General features: G+C 34.8%; 2 protein-coding genes across 3 annotated transcripts in view; both read left to right on the top strand.

Annotated features, from left to right (window-relative positions):
- Nucleotides 1–26,090, top strand: part of LOC136025891 (uncharacterized) — a 99,977-nt gene that overhangs the window by 59,938 nt on the left and 13,949 nt on the right. The gene's annotated exons all lie outside the window — the stretch shown is intronic.
- On the top strand, nt 6,148–24,770 carry LOC136025892 (serine/arginine-rich splicing factor 1-like). 2 transcript variants are annotated; one of them, XM_065701943.1, is made up of 4 exons: nt 6,148–6,611; nt 11,499–11,671; nt 20,361–20,593; nt 24,731–24,770. In XM_065701943.1, exons 1-3 carry the CDS (start codon nt 6,212–6,214, stop codon nt 20,550–20,552), a joined length of 765 nt encoding a protein of 254 aa, XP_065558015.1. In that variant the 5' UTR covers nt 6,148–6,211; the 3' UTR covers nt 20,553–20,593; nt 24,731–24,770. The 2 variants fall into 2 exon arrangements, with proteins under 2 accessions (XP_065558015.1, XP_065558014.1); XM_065701942.1 differs by having other exon boundaries at nt 20,361–24,770.

Genomic DNA, 26,090 nt, shown 5'->3' with positions numbered 1-26,090 from the left:
TTTCTCTCATTATAACCCTAGAAAGCACAATTGAACCACATATTTTGTATAGTCCACTGTTTGAAACACGTTTAGTCAGCCGGAAACCCAAAATAATCCGTAGGCGATTTCTCTGGAGAACATCAAGCAAATTTTGCTCTTTTTTGGAGCGCTCATACTTCAGGACGATATTTGACCATTTTTTCACTGTAGCTTCTGTTATTCTAACCTTAGTTTGCAGAATCATCTTCTTATTCATCAAATCTTTTTTCAGCTGTGAAGAATCACCCTGAGCCTTGGCTATGCTAGATTTAACATTTTCACTGCTCCCACCGTCTTTACTAATAATACAACCAAGGTAAGTGAAGTTGTCCGTTTGATCGATCTTTCTGTTACCCAGCGTTACCTTTTCATCTTCACTATTTACTAGCCTTAGCAACTTAGTCTTCTTAACATTAATTTTCAAACTATCTCTACCACTCTGGACTTGCAAAACTTCTAAAAATTCATTAGTTTGATTTCGATTTATACAAATTTGATGAGAAGCAAGTAAAAAATATGACATGAATCCCTATTTTCTAAGCCATGAGGTAGCGTTTTCTGCGAATTTTGAGTCGAATAAACGATGTATATGTGCACTACATGCTAAATTGATTATGTAAAAGTTAAAGGGAGGAGAAAAATTAAATCGTATGGGATGAAATTAAAAATATTTTAGAATGGCTTGCCTTTTTATATAGATAATAAGACTACTACGTGGTCCTAAGAGACTCTGACTATAGACCAAAAAAGTCCTGAGGTTGCATTAGGGAAAATTTAAACGTTGTTTTAGAATTACTGTGACTAAAAGGTATAATATGATGTTTCCCACCACTTTACTTGATGCAGTAGCGCCTTTAACGACAAGTGATTCATGTATAAAGAACAAGAATAGACCAAACATGATATTCCCGATAACCGTAAGGAGCGAGGATCAAATATTAAACAAATAGGAATTAGCCCATACACTGTTATACAAATTATTTTGGTGAGAGAGAACGAATTCTGAGGAAGATCCTAAACGTTCCCTTGGAAGACTAATACTTGTAGAGTCTCCATTATGTGTCGAATGTAGAGGAAAAATTCACTTTTTAGGACACATTTTACAAACTCTTAGCCTTGACTGGGGCATAGCTTTTTTATCCTTGAACAAACAACATTCATTTCAAATTTGAAGGGCAGTTTCTCCTTATCAGTCCTTGACGTATTTAACAGCACGCTTCATTATTACTGAAAAACACAACATCATTAAACAAATACTATGGAATCTATTTTATATTTTGTCTGTTTATCTGTAAATTTTGTCATGTATTATTTTTGATTCTTGTTCGCCAGTAAAAATCTATGCGGATCTTTTCTAATTAGAGATAGTTTTGCAAAGAAAAACAACATCCATATCCTTGAGCCTTCGTTTTCTTCGAGGCTATCTTATACCAGACTAAAATACTAGCTTAACTTGGACGAGGACTCATAACGCAATCCGTGAGCACGTAGGATAAATTACTACAGGATTATGCTTAAGACTGTTTGTTCTAATGTGTGTAATACTTGCTTTTTACTAAGTATTGCAATTAATAAATAGGATCACCACCCTTTAGTCCTTGAGCTAGGATATTGTTCATTTCACTAAAAACCTTCAGGCATGCTACTCTGGTTGCATTACTACTTTTTTTTTTAAAGTTTTACCAGTCATTATATAATTGACCTCGTAAGGAAAAAAGTGACCGGAGCTTAAATCCTTGCAATTTCAGATGTCACATTATATTTAGACAATACAAAATGAGCCGTCGTCTATAACATGTTCTCTTCTTGGTCCCAAATATTTCATTATAATAGTGTCGAAACCATAGCTTTTTCTTTGTGAATCTTGATAAAGCTTGATTGACTGCTCTACCAGTGCATATATCTGTTAAGATCTGTCACAAGAAACATATATTAGAATCTGTCGAAGCGTATACAGTGTTGCATGTTCAACTTCATATCCCTCGAATCATCTTGGTACAGGGCTATTAGCCCTATCTTATGCAGTCAGAAATACGACTGCATGAAACATACCCCTTAGACTATGTATGCGTGTTTCGAGTCAACGAAGCTTCTTGACTACTAAGGTCCTTACGTCGGTATTGTATTGTATTCCCACTGCTGAGTTTAATCTCTGGGTCCTGTGTTACTAAGCTGAAATCAAACCCACTGTGATACCAAAGAAAATCACCTTAATGACTGGCTTCAAAAACTCTCAACAGCTTTCACATACGATGAACCAAACTTCTTAAGTGAAAAATCACAGGATTCCGGTGGTACTGATTTCCTTAGTGCGATAACACTAACCTGAAGCTTGATAGGAAGAAGATAACGTTTTTACTAAAGCCAAACTAGGATGAAAAAAATATTAATGAGAGATTTAAATAATATGTCTATCAAAGATCCACCCAACGTTCAATAGAGGCTACAGTAGCAAATGATAATAACTAATTGAATAAATATAAATAGTGTGCTCTAACTCACGCTCAATAATTTTATCGCTATTGATACTTGGAATTTGCATGTTCAGTAGGCAATTGAAATTAGCAAACTTTGTTTAAAAACACATATTTAAACCTAATCCAAGTAACTATAATGAATTGCGGTAATTATTTGCTTGTTGTGCTTCTGAGATTCATTTGCTGCAATTAATTCTTTTAAGGATAGAAATTCTTGAAACTTTTATCTACTAGTTTAAACAAAAAACAGTTACGGTTAGTTTCAAGGTTCCACAGGCTTTTAGAATATTTTTTGACTGAGAAACTTATTTTCTTGCTTAAAAGGGATTCGATAGAGCACCATTAATCACGATTATTCAAAATGTCATTGGCGCAAAGTATTAAAAAAGCTCTATTCAACCTAGTTTGTTTATAAAATGATTTTTTTTGTACAAAAATATAATAATTTGCGGCCCATGGAAGTTTTGAAACTAACAAAAATACCGTTAGCTTGTCCTCATAGTTAATATTCCAAAAATCCCTTATCTGTAAAAGGACAAATTACAGCTTATTAAGCCCCGAAGCTCAACAAGAAAATAATTAATTGTAATTGGTTTCAAAAAGCACTTTTGAAAGCAATTCAATAATTGCAACTGCCTATTTGACTGATTGTTTTGGATTCCAGACTCACTGACCGCATCTCAATCATTAGGCGAAAAGTGTTGTTCAATCCCGCTTTCTAAGGCTATAATGAGAAATGGATTGAGATGGCTAGGGCATTTTCTGCGGATGAAACATGTCAGATTACCAAAGATAGTCCATTTTGGCGAACCACCGAGGGCCAAAAGAAAAGCAGGTCGTATCCAATGGGAGAGGGACGATGTCATAAGGAAAGATTTAAGGGAAACAGAAACTTCTTGTGATAGCGTAAAGAGGGAGGAAATGGACGGAATGGGAAGGAGGAGGAGCGTGCGCAGCTATGTTGGCCTCATGGGGTTCGGTGGTGTAGTGAGTTGGTAGTAATAGTAGTATTCAACAGCAAAAATCAATTGGAATAAGCTTACGGAAAGTGGGGCTAGATTACACCCCGTGTTCAACAGCAATATGTTGCAATATATTATCAATATTTATCAATATATATATATATAATATATATTATATATCAATAATTGATAATTATTGCAATAAGATGTTGAAAAGCCTAATTATTCTGCTCTATAGAAGGCGGTTGGAATATCAAAGTAATTTCCTACAGGTTAATTGAAAATAAGCAAATCCCATAGAACCATTGAAACTAGCAAAGAGTATTATTTGCTAATGCTAATAGAAAGACATCCCAAGATTGTTTTTTTTTATTTATAAAAGGACAAGTTGCAGCTTATTTAGTTTCAAAGCACAGTAAGTACATAATTGATTGCAATAGGATTCAATAAGCGCTTTTGAAAGAAATTCAAATATTGAAATGAGCTATTGAATGCTAAAACCACGAATTAATTGCAGTAAGCTTGTTTAAAGCGTGGCTACGTTATGCCACGAGTTCACTAAAGCTTATCGATACTAATTGAAATATTTCACTGAAAAATCGTAATTATAATGCTCTATTGAATGTCTTTTAAATAGGAAAACGAATTTCTAACAAAAAAATAAAATAGAAATATGGCAAAAAATCGTAGAACCTCTTAAGCTAACAAAATGTATTGTTAGATTGTACCAAAAGATAAGATATTCTAAGAGCTTTCTCTTCATAAAAGATAAAATTGTCCATAGGTTATTGAGCTCTGAAGCCCAATAAACATGTAATTGATTGTGACTAGTTTCAATATGAGCTTTCGAACACAATTCAATAGTTGAAATTTGCTATTGTACGCCATTGAATCAGTCACTCTCATCAGTGAAAACACTCGAGGTAGGACTACCCCAGGGATCTCCTCTCAGTCTTCTGCTTTTTCTGCTGATGATATCTGAATTTGAACTTTCAAGTTCAACAATATCCGAAATGGATTATGCGGATGATGTCACTTTTTGGGAATGCGGACGCTCAACTCAGGAATTAGAGACTAATCTACAAATGTCATACTTGGACTAGAAGCTTTCTCAGGAACGATTTCCCTTTCAGTGTGAGTCATTAAAACGAAAGCAGCAATCTCCCATAATAAACGAAACGTTTGAGCACCACAGCTTTACATGAAAGACTCATTAATTGAGCATGAAGCTAACCCTGTGATTAACTTAGGATCAAAGGCTCACATGCAATACTCAAGTCGAAGCTGTGAAGCAGTCTTGCGTGAAAAGAATATCAATCCTTAGGCGACTTACTTCCTTCTCCTGGGCAAATTCTGTCAAAGTTCTGCTGGATTTTTATAGGAGGTTATCAAATATAGATTATGGACTGATAGTACACATCAACTGTAGTAAAACCGTCATAGCAAAGCTAGAGCCCTTCAAAATATATCTCTTAGAGCTGCTTAGGGCTTCACCATCACTCAGAGGGAGCAAAAGCTCGCCAACTAGCTGTATTTTCTTCGATAGTTGAACGGAGCCAAAGGCTACCAGTAAGGTATTTTACAAGGATTCAGGAATATGGCTTAGATCATTTACTGCACCCGTTAACATTTGGGGAAATAAGTACTAAATCTTCAGGGAGAGTTGGGCCATGGCATGCTTTTATTTCCGAATGTCTAACCTGGCAAAATTACCATTTACCTTTCCCTTGTCTGCTTTTTCCTACAGCATGGAGGGTAACTCCTGTTAATGTATGCCTCCGGCTAATTACGGAAAATAAGCAAACTATCCCTCCAGTAACAACTAGTGCGGAATTCCAAAAAAATTAGTGTGACAAAGTTCCCTGAGTTCCTGAAAATTTATACCGATGGCTCCGCACAATCAGGTAAAGCAGCTTCTGCAGCAGTCATCCCCTAGCTAAACCTTCACATTTCAAAACTCCACCCTGACCGCTCCTCTGTCCTCACGGCTGAAATAGCTGCAATACATGAGCTCTGAAGGGGGTCCACGCAAATCTTCCTCCCAGGAAAAAGGCAGTCTTATTCTTAAACTCCCAAGCATCTCTACAAATTATCAAAAAATCCATTTTGAAGTTAGTGACAAATGTCCGTCGGTCGCGAGAATTGATAATAGCCCTTACCAAGGAAAGGGTAGAGCTAGCTTTCCAACACGTCTCCAGCCACCAGGGAATACATTTTAACAAGGAAGTTGACAAACCGGCAAACCGAGCAATACAATCCAATAATTGAAACTGGGTATTGAACGCTAAAAACTACAAAATCAATTACAATAAGCTTGTTGATCGTGAGGCCAAGCTACGCCACTCGATCAATAAAGCTCATGGATATTAATTGAAATAACCCATTAGGTCATGTCAATAGCTATGAAGCACCGTAAGCAAACAATTGTTTGCAACAGGTTTATACAAGAGGTTTGAAAGTAAGTCAATGATTGTAATTGCCTATTGAACGCCGAACATTAATATTATAGGCATACTGAACGCGGGGACGATTTACTTGCTTTTTAACACTACTATCTATTTATCTTTTGAGCATGAAAAAAGAAAAATAATAGATGACAGTGCTAAATTCCTCAACTATCCTTGAGTATCCATCCCCTTCCATAAATTCTGTCAGTTTTCATTGGTGGAATTTTATTCGATTGTTTGACTAAGAAAAGAAGAAAATACGCCATATTTATTGTTCCTGACAGAGGGGGAAGTAAACTGAAACATGTCTAGACGAAATCCCAACGAAAGTCGCATTTATGTTGGAAATTTGCCCCCTGATATCAGAGAAAAAGATGTTGAAGATCTATTTTATAAGTTTGGGAAGATCACATTCATAGATTTGAAGAACAGGAAAGGGCCTCCATTTGCTTTTGTTGAGTTTGAAGATCCCAGGGATGCAGAAGATGCTGTCTATGCAAGGGATGGATACGATTATGATGGCTATAAGTTGCGAGTAGAATTCCCAAGAGGCAATGATGGTTTTTCTGACAGAGGTGACCGTGGAGGATTTGGTTTTGGGGGTGGAAGAGGAGGTGGATTTCGAGATAGAGGAAGAGGTGGCGGTGGTGGAAGAGGAAGAGGTCCTCCTGCTAAGAGGACTCAGTACAGGGTCAGGGTTACAGGTAAGTACCTTGGCTAGCCTATTTAAAACTAAGTTTTATTTGCTCTAGCTAGTTTGGTGTGTTAAGATATAAGATATAGGTGGACATCTAGTAGGCTAACCACATAGGACTACTTAAGTAGCTTATTTAAGCTTTATTCCCTCATGAATTGTAATGACATTTAGTGCATTTTAAAATTAATAAATAAAAGTCATAGGATCTCCACATAAGATCTGACTTCTTTCTGCTCAAATTATTGTTTTTCATCTTACTGATGTCCTAAGAATGTAGTGTTATACAAATAAGAAATCCTGGTAAGTGTTTAGTTCTGTCACAAGCTGTCTAAACTGGAAACTATGCTACAAAGCAGCATAGTTTTCACACTATAGTACTTAGAAATGCTAATTCTAGGAGTATATCCATTTCTGGTTGACCCCCACCATAGGGGAAACTAAAAATGCATAAAGTGGGCTTACTTACAGGTAACATTACCTATAGTGCAAAGCATATTTTGAGCCCTGCAGGCAGCAGGGCAAGGTCTATCCTATATTCATTTAATAAACCTGTTTAAGGTGTTTTTTTTTGGTTTTATCACTATTTGTTGAAAAAATATAGAGTACAATCCCCACCCCACTGCCTGCAGGGCTCATGGACTAATATGCTTTGCTCTATAGGTAATGTTACCTATAGTCAAATCACTTAAGAAATTTTTAGTCTTGTTGGAGGGGGATTCTAGGAAGCTAAAAAATAGTTGTGCTTCTTGATAAAATTCTAGTTAATTGACTTCTCACTATCTTGGAAAGGGTTTAGGTTAGGAAAATGAAACTTTCAGGGATGGGTCTACAGGCTAAAGTATGTCATGGGAAGGTATTTTAAAGTACCCACCTCCACTCCTTCTCCCTTTAGAGGGCCCTGAAATTTGCCTACATGACAGGTCTATACCTATTGAAATTTTGACCAAACAACATTGTACCTGAATTTTCAGTTACTAGTTGCTTTTTCTCTGCCTTTAGTTCTGAAAATGCAATTCCTGTTACTTGAGTAGAATTATGAGCCATATCAATGTTTTTTTTTTTTTTTTTAATTTAGGAAATGTATTTGCATGTCTTTAAAACCTTATAAAATGGAATTGGGCAAATTCATGAAGTTGAAAACAATTTTGTTGTACTTCAATTAAGCAGAAGATCTATTTTTCAAGGTTTCACTTTTATAACACACATATTTTTAAAGGTCATCAAAGATCAGGGCCCTCTAGAGGGAGAAGGAGTAGAGGTGGTTGCTTCAAAATATCTTCCCAGGACATACTTTAGTCTGTAGATTCATCCCTGAAAGTTTCATTTTCATAACCTTAACCCTTTCTGAGATATCAAGGAGTCAATTGACTAGAATTTTACTGAATTCCTAAATACTTGTGTATAATGACACAAGTGTATAAATCATCAGAATCCTGCTATATGTAGTTATACACACTTTTGACAACTTGTGATGAAACTAAACATTTATGCATTTTTATTCTTGTTAGAGGGGGATTTTAAAAAGCTAAAACATCAATGTGCTTCTCTAATAATGACAAAGAAACAATATGAAATCATCAGAATTTTGCTATATACAGTAATACACACTTTTGACAGCTTATGATGAAACTAAATATTTATGCGTTTTTATTCTTGTTAGAGGGGGATTTTAGAAAGCTAAAACATCAATATGCTTCTCTAATAATGACAACAAAACAATATGCAATCATCAAAATCTTGCTATATGCAGTAATACACACTTTAGACAGCTTGTGATGGAATTTAACATTTACCAAAATCTTTGAATGGCCATCAAGCCTAGGGTAAAAAACCAGTATCCAATTGAGCAAAATTGTGTAAAACTAAAACCCTGACACCTTGTTCTCAAAAAGGAATTGAGAAGATTGTATATATAAAAAAATAGCTAGAAATCTTAACTATGCATCAATATGGTTATTATTAAATTATTTAAGATCAAACACTTGCAATTATTGGTAACAGGCATGTGTCTGAAGTAACTTGTAAGGCAAACTATCAGCTATTATGTCTTAGACAGAATTTCCATAAGTTTAATCTCTGTTCATTCATTGCCATTTATAAATCAACAGTTTGACCTATACTCGAATACTATTTGTCAGTATGGTATCCATTGAGTAAAAAAGACAGAGCAAGGGTTGAAAAATACAGCAAAGAGTAACTAAGCTTTTACCTTATTTGAAACATTTGCGGTATGAAAATAGACTGCACAGGCTAGGATTGCCAAGTCTTCAATTCCAAAGGGATAGGGCAGGCATTATTAACACATTCCATATAATCAAAGGCATTGATAGTATAAGTACATCACAGTTCTTCACATTTAATGACACTAACAGGACCTGTTATCACCCACATAAATTGTTCCCCTCACTTTCAAAAAGGAAAATAGGCCAACATTCATTTTACAGCAGGGTGTGGAAGCCATGGAATGACCTTCCACCTGAAACATTTCTAACAGATGACATAAACAGATTCAAAACAAAACTAGCAGAAACAAATTTTCAAAGTAAATCATTTTTAAATAATTTATAGTATTATTTATCAGTGTTTGTTGTAGTTATTTTCATTGATTTGTATGTGTGTATTATGTTGTCAGTATTGTCATGATTTCTATTTATTATGTTTAGTGCAACAAGCTTGAAAGCTTACCTTATTTGGTATCAATAAACAATAAATAATTAAATTTAGGCTACTTCCTACAAGGACCTTTTTGGAAATACTAATTAGGCCTATCCTATTTGGACATCCACCATATGAATAATATTTGGGTAAAGTTAATTTGTGATACAAATGAATGCCATGTTTAGGTAAATCTTTAGTTTCATCACAAGCTGTCTAAAGTGCATATTACTTCATATAGCAAGATTCTGATGATTGCCTATTGTTTCTTTGTCCATTATTAGAGAAGCACATAAATTTCTGGTTGACTTTCCTCCTCCATGGGCAAACTAAAAATACATAAAGTGGGCTTGCTTACAGGTAACATTACCTATAGAGCAAAGTGTATTAATCCATTAGCCCTGTTGGCAGTAGGTTTGAGGTCTGTATTCTATATTTATTCAACAAAGAGTAATAAAATAAAAGAAAAACCCTCAAACAAGGTTTATTAAATAAAGATAGAATACAGACCTAACCTCACTGCCCACAGGGCTCATGGACTAACACAGTTTGCTCTATAGGTAATGTTACCTGTAAGCAAGCCCACTTAATGCATTTTTACTTGCCCCATGGAGGAGGAGGGTCAACCAGAAATGGATGCACCTAGAATGAACATTTCTAAGTACTATAATCTGGAAACTATGCTGCTTTGCAGCATAGTTTCCAGTTTAGACAGCTTGTGATGAAAGTAAATATTTACCTACATTTAGCTTGAGGATGCAATTATGGGTATTATGCATTATATGGAGGATGCATTATGTGGAAAGAAGTGAAGAAAAAGGTCTCCCCCCTGCAAAATGTGTTAATGAAGATTACTCTGCATATTATGGAGCAAGAATTGTTTTCTTAACATATTTCGTTATGTCCAGCTGGGACCCTAGGCTTATAGTACTGGTTGGCTAATTTAAAGATCTGCATATAGCTTATATATACACTGTCAAATTAGTTTTCTGGTCATATCCCATCCTATATTGATGTATATATCCTTTCAGTGTTTCAGTTTTATTCATATATTAACAGAAAGCTGATTTGCATCTGGTTCTAAAAATATAACTTTGATTGCTTGATATTTATTCTATAAATTACAAATATCAAATATAATTTGTTTTCCTTTCAATTGCTTGTCAAAACAGAGGCCACATTTTTAATTTTTGCTGACAAATTATTGGTGAAAATTTTACCAAGAAGATAGGACTCTTGTTACTACTCTCACATTGCATCATTTTGTAGTAAAATAAGGGTAGTTCAAAAACCATCTCTATTTTCCAGAATGCCAAAGAAAAGTGTCTTTCCCAAGAAGAGGATTTTTGTATTTGGAGTAAAAGGGCATGGGGGGGTAGCTGCCTGTCAATCTGTTTTGACCCTTGAAAGTAAACTAGAACTTTCCAATTGAATGAGTGCTCTCTCTTAAGTTTATATGAGCATCCTTTCTATAAGCACCATACAAGCCCCCAGGGCATAAGTTACAATGCTTGCCCCAAGGCCCTGGGGGGTGGTTGTGTTGACCCCAGGAGTTTTTGCTATATGATTCTTGGAGTATTTTTTAACAAAATGGCTATCTCAAATTTTATTGGATATATTTGAGGAAAAAGGCATGGGGGGCTAGTTGCCCTCCAATCACTTTTGACTCTTAAAAAGTGCACTAGAACTTTTGATTTCCATTTGAATGAGCCACCCTCTGCAGTTTATACTGCTACCCCATCCATATGAAGTGCTTCAGACAGGAAAAAAGTAATAAAACATTGGAGTCACATGGCCTTTTCTAAAGTCAACTCTATAGCATTGCCTCTGATCTTTTATATTATTTATGCTATATTGAAATATAATATAATGTATGTGTAGAAAACAACTTTAGACTTTAGGTCTAATCATGAGGTTAGTTTCTTTTCTGTTTTTTTATAGCCTTGATAACTTAACCAGATGTTTATGGGATCCTACATATATGGTTGTGAAAGAGAAAAGTAATCAACTGTAACCTAGAGAGGTTTAGGGATTTTGACCACCCCCCCCCCTCTAAAATGCTTGTCCGACTTGTAATGCTTAACAACAATGTATATAAACAAATCTTGGATGTGTTCTTTGTTTTTTGTACTCCTCTCTCCTTGAAAAAATCCTTTTGTAAACTCCCCCTCCCTTATTGAAAAAAATCCTGGATAATGGTCCTGACTGTAAGTGCCTTTTTTTTTTATCTATTTTTAAGGTCTACCCCCAACTGGTTCTTGGCAAGATCTTAAGGACCACATGAGGGAAGCAGGTGATGTTTGCTATGCAGATGTGTTTAAAGATGGCACTGGTGTATGTGAATTCTTGCGCTATGAAGATATGAAATATGCAGTGAAGAAGCTTGACGATTCCCGATTTCGTTCTCATGAGGTCTGTCTTCTTTTTTTTTTCTTGGGAAGCTAATTCAGCAAGATAATCAAAGTAGGTTGTAAAATGATTGTGTGGAGCCCTCAAATGAATAAATCCCTAAACAAAATATAATAATATATAAAATTTAGGCTTCTGATGTGGTGACTAAAAGTAGAATCTCAGACTTAAGATTATTGTCAGTTACTGTAAGCAAATTAGTAGCAGTAAGCAATTTTAAATCTATTTGAAATGTGTCAGTAAGAGCAAATTGGTATTTTACGAGTGTGTTTTTTCCACAGAAATCATTGACTGAAATTTAATTTTGAATTTTTTGTGTTGAAATGGGCTTAAAAAGGAGCCTCTTCCCCCTTGGAAAAAAGGGTAGCTTTGTTCCTACAGTCCTCAAATTAGTTACATCAGTCAGAACAATATTAAGTCTATATCTGCATTATTAATCCTTTTAAGCTTTTCTTCTATTCTTCTGTTTCTGCAATAAACTTGATTAATTTTTACAGCATCTTCAATATATATTTTATTTTGTAACATATACTTTATATGATAAAACATATACTGTAAAATGAAAATTATATATAAAAAATGAAGTGAAATATATATTTTATCTTATAGTATGTCCAACTCTTTAGATACTATTCCAAGTGTCTTACTTTTCTGTTATGATCGTTTTTTGTTTCCATATTTCATAGAATACTTGTGTAATTTGTCTGATATGGTAGAGTGTTTACCTTGTTTTAGTTCCAGTTAAATTGTTCTAAAAACCACTTTTTCCCCAGGAAAATTTAATCTACAAATCTTATTGTTAAACCCCCCTCCTCCTTTGGTAAAATACCTTCAATATCGCATATGTGTGCATGGAATACATAATTTAACGCTATTTAAAATATCTAGGTTGATTCAGAATTATCTGCAGTAACCTTAAGTAAGTGCACAGGCCCAATCCTTAGGCAGGAGAATGAAATAGTTTTTCCCCAGAGGGAGGAGTTGAAAACACAAAAAAGTACATTTTTAGTTCATAGTTTTTGATTTCCTGGCAAGGGGTCTGGGGGAGGGAGTGTTACATCCTATCCTCCATGCTTCAGATTCACCATAGACTTGGTGGTAGCCATTTTTAACCCTTAGTGGGGGAAGAGTGTCAGAGGTGTTTGTGTTTGAAGGGAGGGGCTGAATTTGCTTAAATGTATTTTTATTAGAAATAGGGTGGGGGATGAAACTGTTATTGTGGGGGGTCTCTCCCTACTAAGATGACACGGTTTTACACAAGAAAATGATGAAATGAATTGTTCATTTTGTCTATTTAGCCAGTTTTAAGCATGGTGTTGATTAAACTTTTTGATGTTTGCGTCCTGTTTTAGTTTACAATACGAATTTGGCCCTTAGGGGCTTGTGATCATGGTTTTAAAAGATAAATATTGCTTCTTTTTTGCCAAGTCTGGCAGTGTAATTTGCAGCAAAAATACAAGATACTCTCGTCATTGTATTAGTCTCAGGTCAGTCTACCCACTGAGCCAAAACTATATATTTTTTTCGACTCTGTCTAAGAGAATAATTTAAACTTGCTTAAAAATGAGAAATATTTGGCAATTTTCAACCAACATTCAACTTATTTATAACCTTAAAAAAACCTGTGCCTTAAATTCCAAAGATTTAGTTCAAAAGATGGGTAGAACTTAATCTCACCTCTAGAATGATAAAATATTTCGTTGAGATACCAAAACCATAAAAGAGTATAAAAATAGCATACAAAAAATTGCACAAAATATTGAGACCAAAAAATTTTTTTTTTTAGAGTTCCTTATAGAAGAATCTATACTTCCTTAAAATTACGGATTTTTCGGCAATTTTCAACCAATGCTCAGCTTATTTCTAACCTAAAAATAACCCTGTGTATTAAGTTCTAAAGATGAGTAGAACTAAATCTCAGCTCTCGAATTATAATAAAATATTTGTACTTCGTGTAGAGTGATAGCAGAAAAATAACATACCGAAAATTGCACAGGGTTTGCAATTAAAGATTAGTATAGGAGTGAACTAAAGCAGTAACGACTCATTCACTAAGAAGTAGGTTTTGTAGAAAAAACACTCGTTTAAGAAAATAAGAAAAACGATTAGGCACAAAACTGGTCTTTATTAGAATTTGTTTCCAGATTCCGTTTTGTCTTGTGTCAAAGTTTGCCGAAATGGTTCAAGAAAAGGTTTTTTCTTGGTATAATGATTTCTTCTTTTTTGGTTTGGTTTATATCTATTTTCTAAATTTTGGGTGCTCCTTGTTCTTCTTTTTCAATTGGTTTGTACATATTTTTTTTTTTTTTGACGGTTCTTGGTTAGTGTAATTACCACAAGCTATATCTTGTATATTTGCTCATTGGCGAAACACAGAGATCCCGATTTTGAACTATGTTTTCAGAAACTCGAACTTGACGCAAAGGTTAAGTACCTTAACCTAATTTTGATATTTTGTACCACGTTTTCAGAAATTCGAACTTAACACAAAGGTTTAGTATCTAACCTAATTTCCCCACTTTGAAGAAGAAATTATAACGGTAAAATACAGGGTTAACAACAGGTACTTACGCTGGGATTTTCTTGGAGTGGTGATGGTAATAATTATAAAGAATTTAGGTAAGGGGAAATTAGAAACAATTTAAATAACTGGTAATTGGAATAAAAAGCGAACATTCAAGGAAATTTAGGATTTTTGGCGGGATAGGCGTGAAGAATTTAATAATTAATCGCAGTATTTAGCTTGCCGCTATGTTAAAGAAGGTTGTTTTCATCCGAAATATGGTCCACATTGTAATAAAATCCTATTTAAAAGTTTGTCTTTTATGAAATTGGTCATATTAGGGTTTTGAGAGAAGGCTATTTTTTCTAATATAATGATTTCTATTATTATTCTCATTTTATTTTTATTCATTTTTTTCTAATCTTGGGTTTCCTTTCCTTTTTTCCACCCAACGATTTTTATTATATTTTCAATAAAAATATCAAATTATCAATTTTCAATGAATTGCAATCTAAAAAACCGTTTACAGTAAGTTCCAAAAATTATTTCGGCAAATTTGTTGTCTGTGGTTAATATATTAAAACTCTAGATCATAAACTAATATATTAATAACTAACTGCAACTAATATATCAAAGCTACGACAAGGGGTTCTTCAGACACACATAATCAAAAGGCTATGTTTTGGATATGGATAGATATGATGTTGGATAGATATTATAGGTGTTATAAACCCGGTTTTTGTATGTTTTTCTGTAAAATCTGATTGGTGGTCTGAGGGATATATAAGGGTATGAAAAACACCTTTTTGTTCAGTTATATTGTATAGAGAGAAAAGAGTTACGTTGTGTTTTATAGCTCTTTTTTCATTAATAAATTTTATCCGCCTTATGTTTTGCCTGCTATTTACACTTGTATATATATATATTTATTTATAACCCACTTACATCGAAAGATAAATAGTGTAGTAAACACAAGCGAAAATCAACAATAACATTACAAAGAAAACAACAATAAATCACCGAAAACAACTAAACAACAATAACATTAAATAAATAAAATTAATGACGCAAACGAATTAAACCATGAGGCAAACGCCTATACGGTGTTTCCGAAATTTTTTTTCTGTAAACCAGTCAGCTTTTCAGTAATATAGGGGAGGTGTTGAAACTTATATATTCCTATACCAAAGAGGAAGATAAAGAAGATATTTACAAAAATGAAATAGGCCACCCAAATATCACTAAAATCCTTATTCCTAAGTATAGGATAAAACCCAGAAAGGTAAAGAACAGAATGCTTATGAACTCACATGTCTCAGTTCTGCGATGCGAAAAAGGAAACTTAACGGTTGTGCCTAAGACATTCTAATTTCAAAAATTATGCCTTATATTTTTATTCCGATGGGCTAATCATAAATATTACGCTTGAAAGCCGAACATTCTTCAATTCGATAAATTACGAAACGGATTACATATTTGGTGCATAGTAGTGCGTAATTTTGGTTTTACTGATAAGGCTAAATTGTTGCTTATTAAAACTATACACTGGATTTTGACGATGTGGTACCTAAAACTTCTTGCTCGATTTTTAATTTCTTGTTGGTGAATTGGTCAAAGAACAAAGCTTCAATTAGCGACCTCTCTAGGGGACTTAGTTATTAAGGTCAATCAAGAATTTGATTTGTGTAACTCTTATCAAATTTGAAAAGTTGACATTTTAAAAGGAGCAGATTTGTCAGTACGAATATATTGCACCTTGACAGAAGAATAAAAAAGGTACAAGAAACGGAATTTTGATTGAACTGGTAATTTCATCAAATGAGGAAAATTTTTTGTACATGGGAGGAACCTTCTGAGGGGTGATCTTCAAGGGAGGAAATCATCCGGGGAGGGGGGGTATTGGCCAGAAACTAAATGAACAAACAACTAAAAAATCATTGAAAGTAGAATTAAAAAGTGGTCTCCTTGGGTTGTGGGGTGGACAGTTATCTGGATTATAGCTTAAACAGTAATAATGCATGCATAAACAACTTCGAGATTTTTATTGAAAATCATATTCGGAACCGTGCTTTACCAGGGTCTTATCCTAACCCGAATAGACAAATTTTAACGACAAGGACCGCTAAGAAACGTATATTTAGGCACAATATTGAGTAATTGCATATATAAACATAAATTAATTCAGCTAGAAACTAACCTAGCTAGCCTAACCTGAATATGTGAGGGCTTTATTTATCAATTGGCTCGCCCAGGCTCACGGATTGCCATATTACGTGGCACTGTTCCATCCGCAATTTCAGGTAACAAAGCTTTCATATAAAATCTAAGGAGCTTCAGAAACATGTTCTGTCGCCCGAAATTTTTGTCGCGGGATTTTTTTCCACATGGATGTCTCCTTTGCCGAAGTAAAAAATGAAAAATCCTAGGTCGAGGTCGCAAGACTTTACCTGCATCTGAACTTGATAAAAATGATTATTGTTCCTCTTTAAATTGACGCTATTTTTATTATTGAGTAAAATACCTTTATTTCTATTAAGTCTTTAGTCTTCTTCTTTGGGTTGGGCCAGGACACTCCTAAGATATAGAATATGTTTGAAAATATGCAGGGGGGGGGGGGGGTTGAAGTAGCCGGATACTATGAATATATAAACTATTTACTTGAAAAGAAATTTTTCGGTAATTTTGAAGTAACCTTATATTTTATTTTTTGTTTTTACGTGCAGCATATAAAAATCTAATGCCGGGATACATTTTCTTTGAAGCAATACATGTGGTTTTATCACCCCTCGACTTGCCTAGAAATGCCTCACGGATTGCCATGAGTTTGCCTTGGATGCTCGTTCTAAGAAACTGAATTAAAAAAGAAACAACTGAAAGTAAGGAGCAACATTGAAACTCAAAACGAACAGAAAATGTTCCGTGTGTAAAGGGAATGCCCCCTCCTCAAAACCTTGCTCTTTACGCTAAAGTTTTTAGCACATTTGAAAAGCTTCCTGTTCTAATTAAACTGCCCTTGTGTTTCAGTTCCGCTCGTAAAAAATTGGGACAACGGTCAAACTTAAGCGTAAATAGCGAGGTATTGATAAGGAGACAACCCTTTCATACACAGAGCAATTTCCGTTCGCTTTGAGTTTTAATGTTGCTCCTTACTCTCTATGAAAAAATAATTTGATTGTTTTATCTTATTTCTGTTCGTTTTTCAAATAATGCCAGTAGATCTGGCTCACCCTAATGAGAAATCTCCCTCTCCCTCACGGGAAGCTCCTCCGTGAAAATTTGTTCCCACGTAAAATACACCCCCCGCTCAGCAAAAATCCACCCAGACAGTTTCATCATCGCTGAAAATTCTGTAAAATTTTTGCGGACGATTCAGCCAGAAAAATTCACCTTAGCATACTTTCGTTTGAAAAATACATTAATTTTTAATCGTTTTCTTGGTCACTCCGGAAATTCCCCCTTCCGTGTAAAATCTTTTCCCTGAAATAGAAAGACACTGAAAATGCCCCGGATGATTCCCCTTAGCATCTCCACGTGCAAAATTGAGTTGGCAAAAAGAAAGTAAGACAATTAAAAAGAATTTCGTACAATTCCCCGTAGCATCTTCCCGCGCAAAATTGAGTTGGCGAAAAGACAGCAAGACAATTAAAAAGAATTTTGTATAGAAATTCTGTCAAATTCCCCCAGTGTAAAATTTCTCCTGGAAAGTTCATCCCTGGAAATTTCTCTCTCCACGGATAATTTTCCCTATGAAAACCCACCCCAAACACAAAATCCCCCCCCCTGGAAAATCTGTATACTTCCAAATAGCAAATACTATACGTAAACAATGGGCAAATTTCTTAACTTACAGCAATCTCCCCACGGACAATGGGGGTCATTTATCCCTGGAGACATGAGGTACTTATGTATTATAGCGACCCTTCCTAAAAAGTGAAGCTAGGTGAAATATACAAAAATATGATGAAAATGCAATACTTTATTAACACAATTATGAAAACCACAGAAGAAAATTATAGAAAGTAATGGAATTTTACTGGTTAGCAAACCACATGCTGACACGCACACCGACTTTTTCCTGCATGGCAGATTTGCAAAATTCCAAAAAGGACCTTTATCAAAAGAGTATAAAGTCATGTTATGTCCATTGACGCATTGTTTTGTTTTGGGGAACCCCTCCTTATCCTGGAAAGGTTTTATTGCCTCTTCTTCAGGCCTTGGTGAATTCCAAATCTTCATTTTAACATCCATGGTCAGACACTATTCTCTATCCCTAAGTATCGCAAACCAAAATTATTTATCCCTGGTCAGAGAAACCGGTTCATCTCGAATCAAGAACTTGAATGGGGTCGCTACAATACTTGAGCATCGGACATTGTTATTGGATCTTTCAAATATGCTGAACAAAAAGGCTATCTCAAATTTTTTATCAGATAACTTCGGGGAAAAGGGGTCGTGGGCGGGGGTCTAGTTACCTTCCAATCTTATTGGTTACTCGGAAAGGGCACTAAACCTTTCAATTTCCGTTCGAATGTACCCTCTTCTATAAACATTATTTGATATGATCAACCCTGGAAAAAACGCATCCGTGATCTTTATTCTGGTAAAAAAAAATGCAAAATATATAGGAGGTTGAAACTTCTACAATAGGGTTTTCTGATCTGCTAAATTTGTTGGTTTTTTGGAATCAGCATAATATGCTGATTCTTTTGATGTATCTATTGATATCCAAATTCCATTTTCTAGAGTTTCGGTTGCTATTGAGCCGAATCACTCCTTACTTACAGGTCGTTACAACGAAATGTTTGATTATGTTTAATAAACATAAGGGAGAGAGGGATAGGGGAAAACTAGAATAAAAAAAAAAAAAAAATTATAATTGAAAATCAAATTTGAAAGTGTTCGTTCGTGGTAACGAACTGTAGTAAGGAGTAACAAACAGGAGCCTGTGTATCCATCTCCTCCTTGATGATTCCCATCCATATTTCCCCTTGATAATTCCGTATGTTCCTTAGAAGGGAAATAGGAAGTTAGTTATGTTTTTGTTATAGTGTATGTATCAGTACTTGTAAAATGGATGGTAACTTCTCGCTTTTACAGTTCTCTGGTTGAGGATTCAAGTTTTGGATGGTAATTAAAATTTTGGATACAATTTGATTGTTCAGTCAAAATGTTTGATGAAAAGTTGTTTTTTTGAATAAATTATTTATAATAATTTTACTTAAGAAATTTGGATGAACAGAAACGAGTGTTATTTGTTCATTTGAATGGAAGCTCTACATGACTTAGTCTTATACGTGGATAAAACCATCACGATATCCACAATAGTGTTCTCTGATGTATGCGTTGATGTATACATTGTATGCGTTGGCCTAAATATATTTTGTATAGTAAAAGAGTAAAATTACCATTAAAAATCGAGGAAACAAAGCTCCTGGTACTTCTTGTTACCAACCCTCCCCTAAGGCCCATGATACTCTGCCTGGCCTTTCCTCCCTCTCTGCCAGGAGAAATACGAATACAATGTTTATACAGGTCCAGTAGGGATGCCCCCCTACAGCCCTCAGGGCAAGGGCTGTAAGTTAGGCAATTCGTTCATTGTTTACATATAGTAAATGTTATTGAGAAGGGCATGCATGTTTGACCTTTACTTTCCAAAAAGACGAAGAGTAGTCGGGTGAGGCTTTCAGAGAATGTTGTGGGGAGTGTTGAACTAGATCTAAACACGTTATGTGTATACGAATTGTCAAAAGGCCGTAACTCTGGAATATCTTGAGTATTGAAAATGGCGAGGGAGATGATCAATTGATTGAAAATCTTAATATTTGAATTTTCTAGGAGAAAACTGAAAAAGCGGGCAGTTACCAACCAATTTATAATTATTGATAAGGACACTGAAATGTAAATACCTTTCTCGGCTAGTATGTCAATAAAGGCGGGTGAAAGCACAGGAATCCCCAAAAAGCAAGATCAACCAAATGATAACTCCTTTGAGCCTATTTTCAATATTTCTCGAGCAGGTAGGCTAAAATATTTTTAGGGACAGACCTTTCCTGAACTTAAATTAGAAAATTCTACTCCAATTATTGGAAAAAAAAACAAACAAATTCACTTAGTTATTTAGAGTTGGAAGTTTGAATTTTTTTCGTTTTCAGCTTAGTTTACCCTAATATAAATATTTAAATTGCATAGGGTGAAACTTCATTTGTCCGCATCCGAGAAGACGATGACTACTCTCGTGGTGGTGCCAGCAGCAGCTACAATCGCTCTAGAAGCAGATCCCGTTCATACTCTCCAAGGGCAAGAGGACGTGGATCACCAACGTATTCGCCAGTCCGACGCTCTGCTAGTCGTTCCAGATCAAGATCGGCTGTAAGAGTTTGAAAAAATAATGTCTACTCAATAAAGGCTTAAAATATCCAAAGGTTCGAATTTGTGTTTTTTGTAGCTTATCAATTAATTATGTAAGCAAATCATATGTATTGTCATTTATCATGGTTGATTCATTTTTATCCTTTCTCTAAATACTTCCAAAAACTCATACTGCATTATCATGTAGTGTCCCTAAAGTCATGAATCTTGACATTGTTAAATATGTAGAAATCTTTCAGATATACTCTGGATAATTTGTCAGATAGATTAATATAAAATATGCTTAACTTTCCTTGTATTTTTTTAAGAATTACCTATCGAGTCTGTGGAAACCCCTTCCCCTTGTAACCGTGATAGCGGGATCAGGTCTCCTAGACAGTGTTTTTAATTATCCAGAAGTCAACATTCATCACGTGCGACATGAATTTTGAACTCCCTGTTTAATATGCAAAGGTTGAAATTATGAACTTTAATGCCTCTTCCCCCTAAATATTATCAGGTTAAATCTTCATTATATTGCGCACAATCAAAGACCTGGGGACTGACTCTGGACACTGCCTTCTTGGAAATTTTTTTTAATAATGGTCAGGTGACTTGAACTTTTTCACCATTTAATAAATCAGTACCTCCAAGAATGCTGTTGTATGGGTGCTTGAATATAAGCTAGTTGATTACGTAGCCCCGTTATAAAGTGTGGTGGTTGTTATTGTTTCAATGGAATAGAAACTCGGTCAGTAACATGGCATTCCTTGATGATTAGAAAAAGTATTACTTAATGGATTTAATCTTGTGTATCCACCTAAAGAGGCTTTTATTTATGGCGAAGAAGGGGTCCATATTGTGTTGGTCTATAATTAATTAGGAAAAAACAATACAATGGATCTAAATCAAAGTCAGGAGAGAGGGGAGAGGAGAGTAACATCTATATCTGAAAGTTTGGGCAGAAGGTAATTTTTTCCGTATTTTACAGAAGAATAACCTAAAATAACCACTTTTTAATGAAAATGTCTAAAAGAAGGGCTTCAAAAATTTCGTAATGGGGGGGGGGGTGTTTATAGGGTCATTTATGGAAATATTTGTCTGTAAAGATGATTTGACAGTTGGTATAATCCGTTGGGCCCCATCCCCTTGTCTTCCAAAAATGTTTTCTCGTTGCCCCTCTGTTGAGAAAAATAATGTTATAACCAGAGAATATTAGCACATTCAGTACAAGCCAGGCAGTTTGACAAAGCTATTGAAACACTAAAGATTAACTAGCTTAAAATGAACATCCCAAGTCAATTCAAGTTCAAGGTATCTAAAACAACTTCGGAAAAATTTTGAAAAAGAGAATTAAGAACTAGAGAGACCTAGAAAGAGAGAATCTACAATTTAGAAAGGGAGAATCAAGAGCTTTAAAAAGATAAAAGGCACCTCTGGTAGCAACAGCAACCTGTGATAAGTTTTTAGAATGCACTGGCTAGATATTGTCCGGCAAGACAATTTATTATGACTAAATTCTGATTCGCACAATATTTAGAGACAAATCTCTGCTAAGTCATCTTTAGGGGAAAATTGAGAGGACAAAAGCATGAAAAACTTATCAGAAGCAGAAAATTAAAAAAGAAAAACCGCTGAGGAGAAATCAGTTTAAAAATGAAACCAAACTAATAAAATAAAGATCCGTCGAAGAAACAGCTCTAAAAAGACAAATAAGAATGAACTTGAAAATTAAACAATTTGACTTGTCACAAAAAAAAAGTTTGTATCTTAGGCTTTTTATGTGTTGTTTTGGAATTATAGCTTATTCAATTCCCTTTTTTTTTTCATGGATGTTTTGTTTCTTTTTAATTAGGTTTGTTTCATTTACGATTTTTTTGTCTACGCTTTTCTTTTTGGTTTGATCTAGTGTTTTTTCCTTTTTTTGTCTTTTTTGATCGGCTAAAAAAATGGTTCAATTTCTTTTCATAAGGTTTTATTCTTGAAAACGTTAAGTTTTAATGAGCCATCTGTTAGAAGAATTTGAAAGTATCACCATCATATTGATAAGCAATTTAAGTGCATTAGTCAAGCTGTGAATTCTGCTGTGAAGGTTACTAGCGGTGAAATTTCGATGCTTCCAAAATTTGCTGCCACTAGAAGCTCAACTAACTGATTAAAATCAGAAAAAATTACTACATCTGATGACCTACTTTCCAGTTAGGTTTTAGGGTATTGATTAACAACCAAGCCATGACAAGAAAAGTCAGGATGTGAAGGATCCGTTGAATATTTTAAGACAGGATTGAATAGGGATTATTCCTAGAACAAAAGCTTTAAATTCTCAAGACAACCTTAACTTGCAATAGAATCGTTTTTCCAATATTTGTCTTTTCCTAATTTCCTAATGATTCAGACTTCCTTCAGATCACCTTTTGCGAGTTTATACCTCTTTTTTACGGTCTTGCCTTGAATACTGTTCCCCCGTTTGGCATTACGGCCAAACGCAAGAGCAGTTGGACGCGATTAAGAAAGTTCAATTTCGGGTATCGTTGGTAATTTCAAAAGCGCCCAAAGTCCCATACTGTGCCCTCCTTGAACAGTTTGGCCTAGATTCCCTTGCTAGCCGTCGATCAATACTCCTCCCTGATTTCAAATCACATCGAGAATGACCAGCAAGAGTAGTGGCAGAAGCAGTACCTCGTATACAGCCAATCAATGTGTCTCGGAACATCTTCTAATCTGTATTGCCTCTGTCAGCACCATTTCTTCATCAAGCTAATTGACTGATTAGGTCAGCTGTTACATTCGTGAGAAGGATACTGTATCGTTTCTATAAGAATACTCTGATTCTGATCTGGCATTCTCAAGAGTTAGCATAATCACTTGCAACCGAAAAGAGCTTTTTTTCAAAAGTTGGATCATTGACCGACCACTCTCGTCTTTATTGCACTGTGGCTCCCGTCTGAAGGCATTTCATTAGGTGATGCCGGGTCACCTACCTGGGCTTAGCATACACTAATTAGCGGGGTATCTGTGCTTTTGACTTGTGGTTTCCATGCAAAAGCGCCCTTTGCTCACATAAGTTACTATGACTGTCCCTTTTTCTACTTTTTGAAATCCCAATCATCACAGGGCTAGTGCCGTATAGCTGTGTTTTTAGTTCCGGTATTTTTGCTAAAACTGCTTGGTCCTCATATTCTGCTGTAAAAAAAAAATCTTAGTTTAATGTTCTAGATTGCTGTGCACCAGTAAAATTTATATGGATCGCTTTTCCACCTTGTTGCTATGTCAATCTTTGACATGATCAGGCTAACTGAAATAGATTACACTAATTAGCAGGGTATCTGTGCTTGTGAATTGTGGTTTCCATAAGTTACTATGACTGTCCCTTTTTCTACTTTTTGAAATCCCTATCATCACAGGGCTAGTACTGTATAGTTGTATTTTGGGCTCCGGTATTTTTGCTAACACTGCTCGGTCCTCATATTCTGCTGTAAAAAAAAAAAAAAAAAAAATAGTTTAATGCTCCAGATTGATGTGCACCAGCAAAATTTCTACGGTCTACTTATTTTGCTATGATTATTTTATTGGTGTTATTTTGTTGGTCCTAAGGTGGGTAATCTGATCTGAATGCAAAAAGCAGCATACCAGTGTTTGGCCCTTTTGAATTTTAAATTGAAGTAGTCAAGTTTGTTTCTGTTAGCTATTGGAATGTTAATACCGAATATTAATAACGTGAATATACACCTCAATATAAGTAAAGCTACACACAGATGAAGAGCAGGAATTTTCTTAAATTAAACCAAATGACTCCCCTTCCGCTAAGGAGAATTTTACAGCCTAAAAATTTACTTGCATATGTTAGTCTCCTCCCTAGACTAGACCAGTGTGCGCCTGTAAGTAACTATACTTGTAGTTATGCTATATTCGATATTTATAATTATTGTATATTCCATGAGATGTAATTATGCTATATTCAATGTATGTAAAATACAAATAAGTAACTGATAGCTATTTACATGAAAGTAACTCTATGACAAGTCGTTGTTTGTGAAGCTCATTGAATGAATTTGACGAGTTATGAGAAAATGATGAGTTGTGTAAAAAAAAAAAGTCATAATACAGACTTGAAATAGATTTCCCACCTTAGGAATGTGCCCATTTTTCAAGTGTTTGTCATTATGGTTGCTGTATTTGTATTTTTTGACTAATGTACTTGTATTTTATAGAGTGGATACCTTTGGATTAAAAATGGATTAAAGGAGGAAATGGATTGAATAGGATTTGGATTTCATTTTGGAAGGGATTTGGATAAAAAGAGGAGGGATTGTGTTATGATGAAGGAAATCAAAGGATATTTCTTAACTGGATTTATAGGATCTTATCAAGGATGGATACTGGATTTTAGGATTTAAGGATAAACGTAAGATTGTTTGGGTGTAAGAGATGGAGTCTTCTTTTTAAAGCAAAGGTCTTAAGGGCGTGAGGACTTTTTGATAATTGGCTCTATTTTAGTTGGCTATTGAACGAATTGTCGTTTTGGCCATTGTCTTAGGGAAGAAGGTTGTACATAATGCCTAAGCAAAATCGAATATTCTTGTAAAATTAAACAAAAATTAAGTAGATTATCTAATTTTCGTGAAATACTTGGTTATCGTTCCAAGATTAAACTTTTTTATTGCAATTTCCACATAGTAATTTGAAATAACTATATATTGTATGCTTTTTTTAAGGTGGATTTTAGTTTAAAACAAATTAGAACAGGTAGAAAAATCCATTAAAATCGGAGTTGGTTAAGTTATGTACTTTATGTTTGTATCTGACCATGTACTTGCTGAGGCACGGGGGTCAAACAAGAAACCGTTTGGACACCATTCTTAAGCGCATATGATAAATGTAGCGCAAAAAGGATCTTCTTGATACTAAAATTTTAAGGCTTAGACTGTAGAACTGGTGGCTTAACTATAAGTTCTTGCATGCATAGGTGTAATACATTTAAACGCTGCTTTGAGTAAGTAAATTTTATCGTTAGCCATTTACCATATTTTATGGCCATTGCCATTAGATATTTGCCAATTTGATTTCACACCTCCTCCCCCCTCCTAGATACCGAGAAACACTTTTCGTGTATCTTTATGCAAAACAAGAATATTTGGAACTCGAGCCAAAAGTGGCTATGGATTCACCAGAACCATTTCAACCTTTGTATTTGGAGAACCCATCTGCCTTTAATGGATCTGCCTTTAGTTTCAAAGAGCAGTTTGAAAGTTTCGGATGCACAGAAAGTTTGATAACCTTGGATGTTACCAGAGTCTTTGGGGAAGTACTTCAAATGGAAAAAACGGACTTCAAATGGAATCAAATTTTTTTTCTTCAATGGGAAAAGTTTGTAAAAGCAAAAGATTCGTACGAAAAATGATGTAAACGTTTTAAAACGTTACATTTGGCAACCAGCCGCAAAAAATTGGTAGGAACTCGGATTAAACCCCCGAAGAAGATTAAAGTCACAAACTCAAATAAAGCTAACTGGCTAAAAATAAAAGGTAAAACACGGTCGTTTTTGAATAAGTAGTACATGAGCAAATTAAA

This window comes from Artemia franciscana, chromosome 4, assembly GCF_032884065.1.
Source record: "Artemia franciscana chromosome 4, ASM3288406v1, whole genome shotgun sequence".
Taxonomy (NCBI): domain Eukaryota; kingdom Metazoa; phylum Arthropoda; class Branchiopoda; order Anostraca; family Artemiidae; genus Artemia; species Artemia franciscana.
The sequence above is the reverse complement of the archived record's forward strand: the minus strand, read 5'-3'. Positions and strand labels throughout refer to the sequence as shown.

Excerpts from the sequence above, each read along its gene's own strand:
- LOC136025892 (XM_065701943.1), top strand. The coding sequence starts at position 6,212 with ATGTCTAGACGAAATCCCAACGAAAGTCGCATTTATGTTGGAAATTTG. Across the intron at positions 6,612-11,498 it reads GTACAGGGTCAGGGTTACAG|GTCTACCCCCAACTGGTTCT; the intron begins GTAAGTACCTTG and ends TCTATTTTTAAG. Across the intron at positions 11,672-20,360 it reads CCCGATTTCGTTCTCATGAG|GGTGAAACTTCATTTGTCCG; the intron begins GTCTGTCTTCTT and ends TAAATTGCATAG.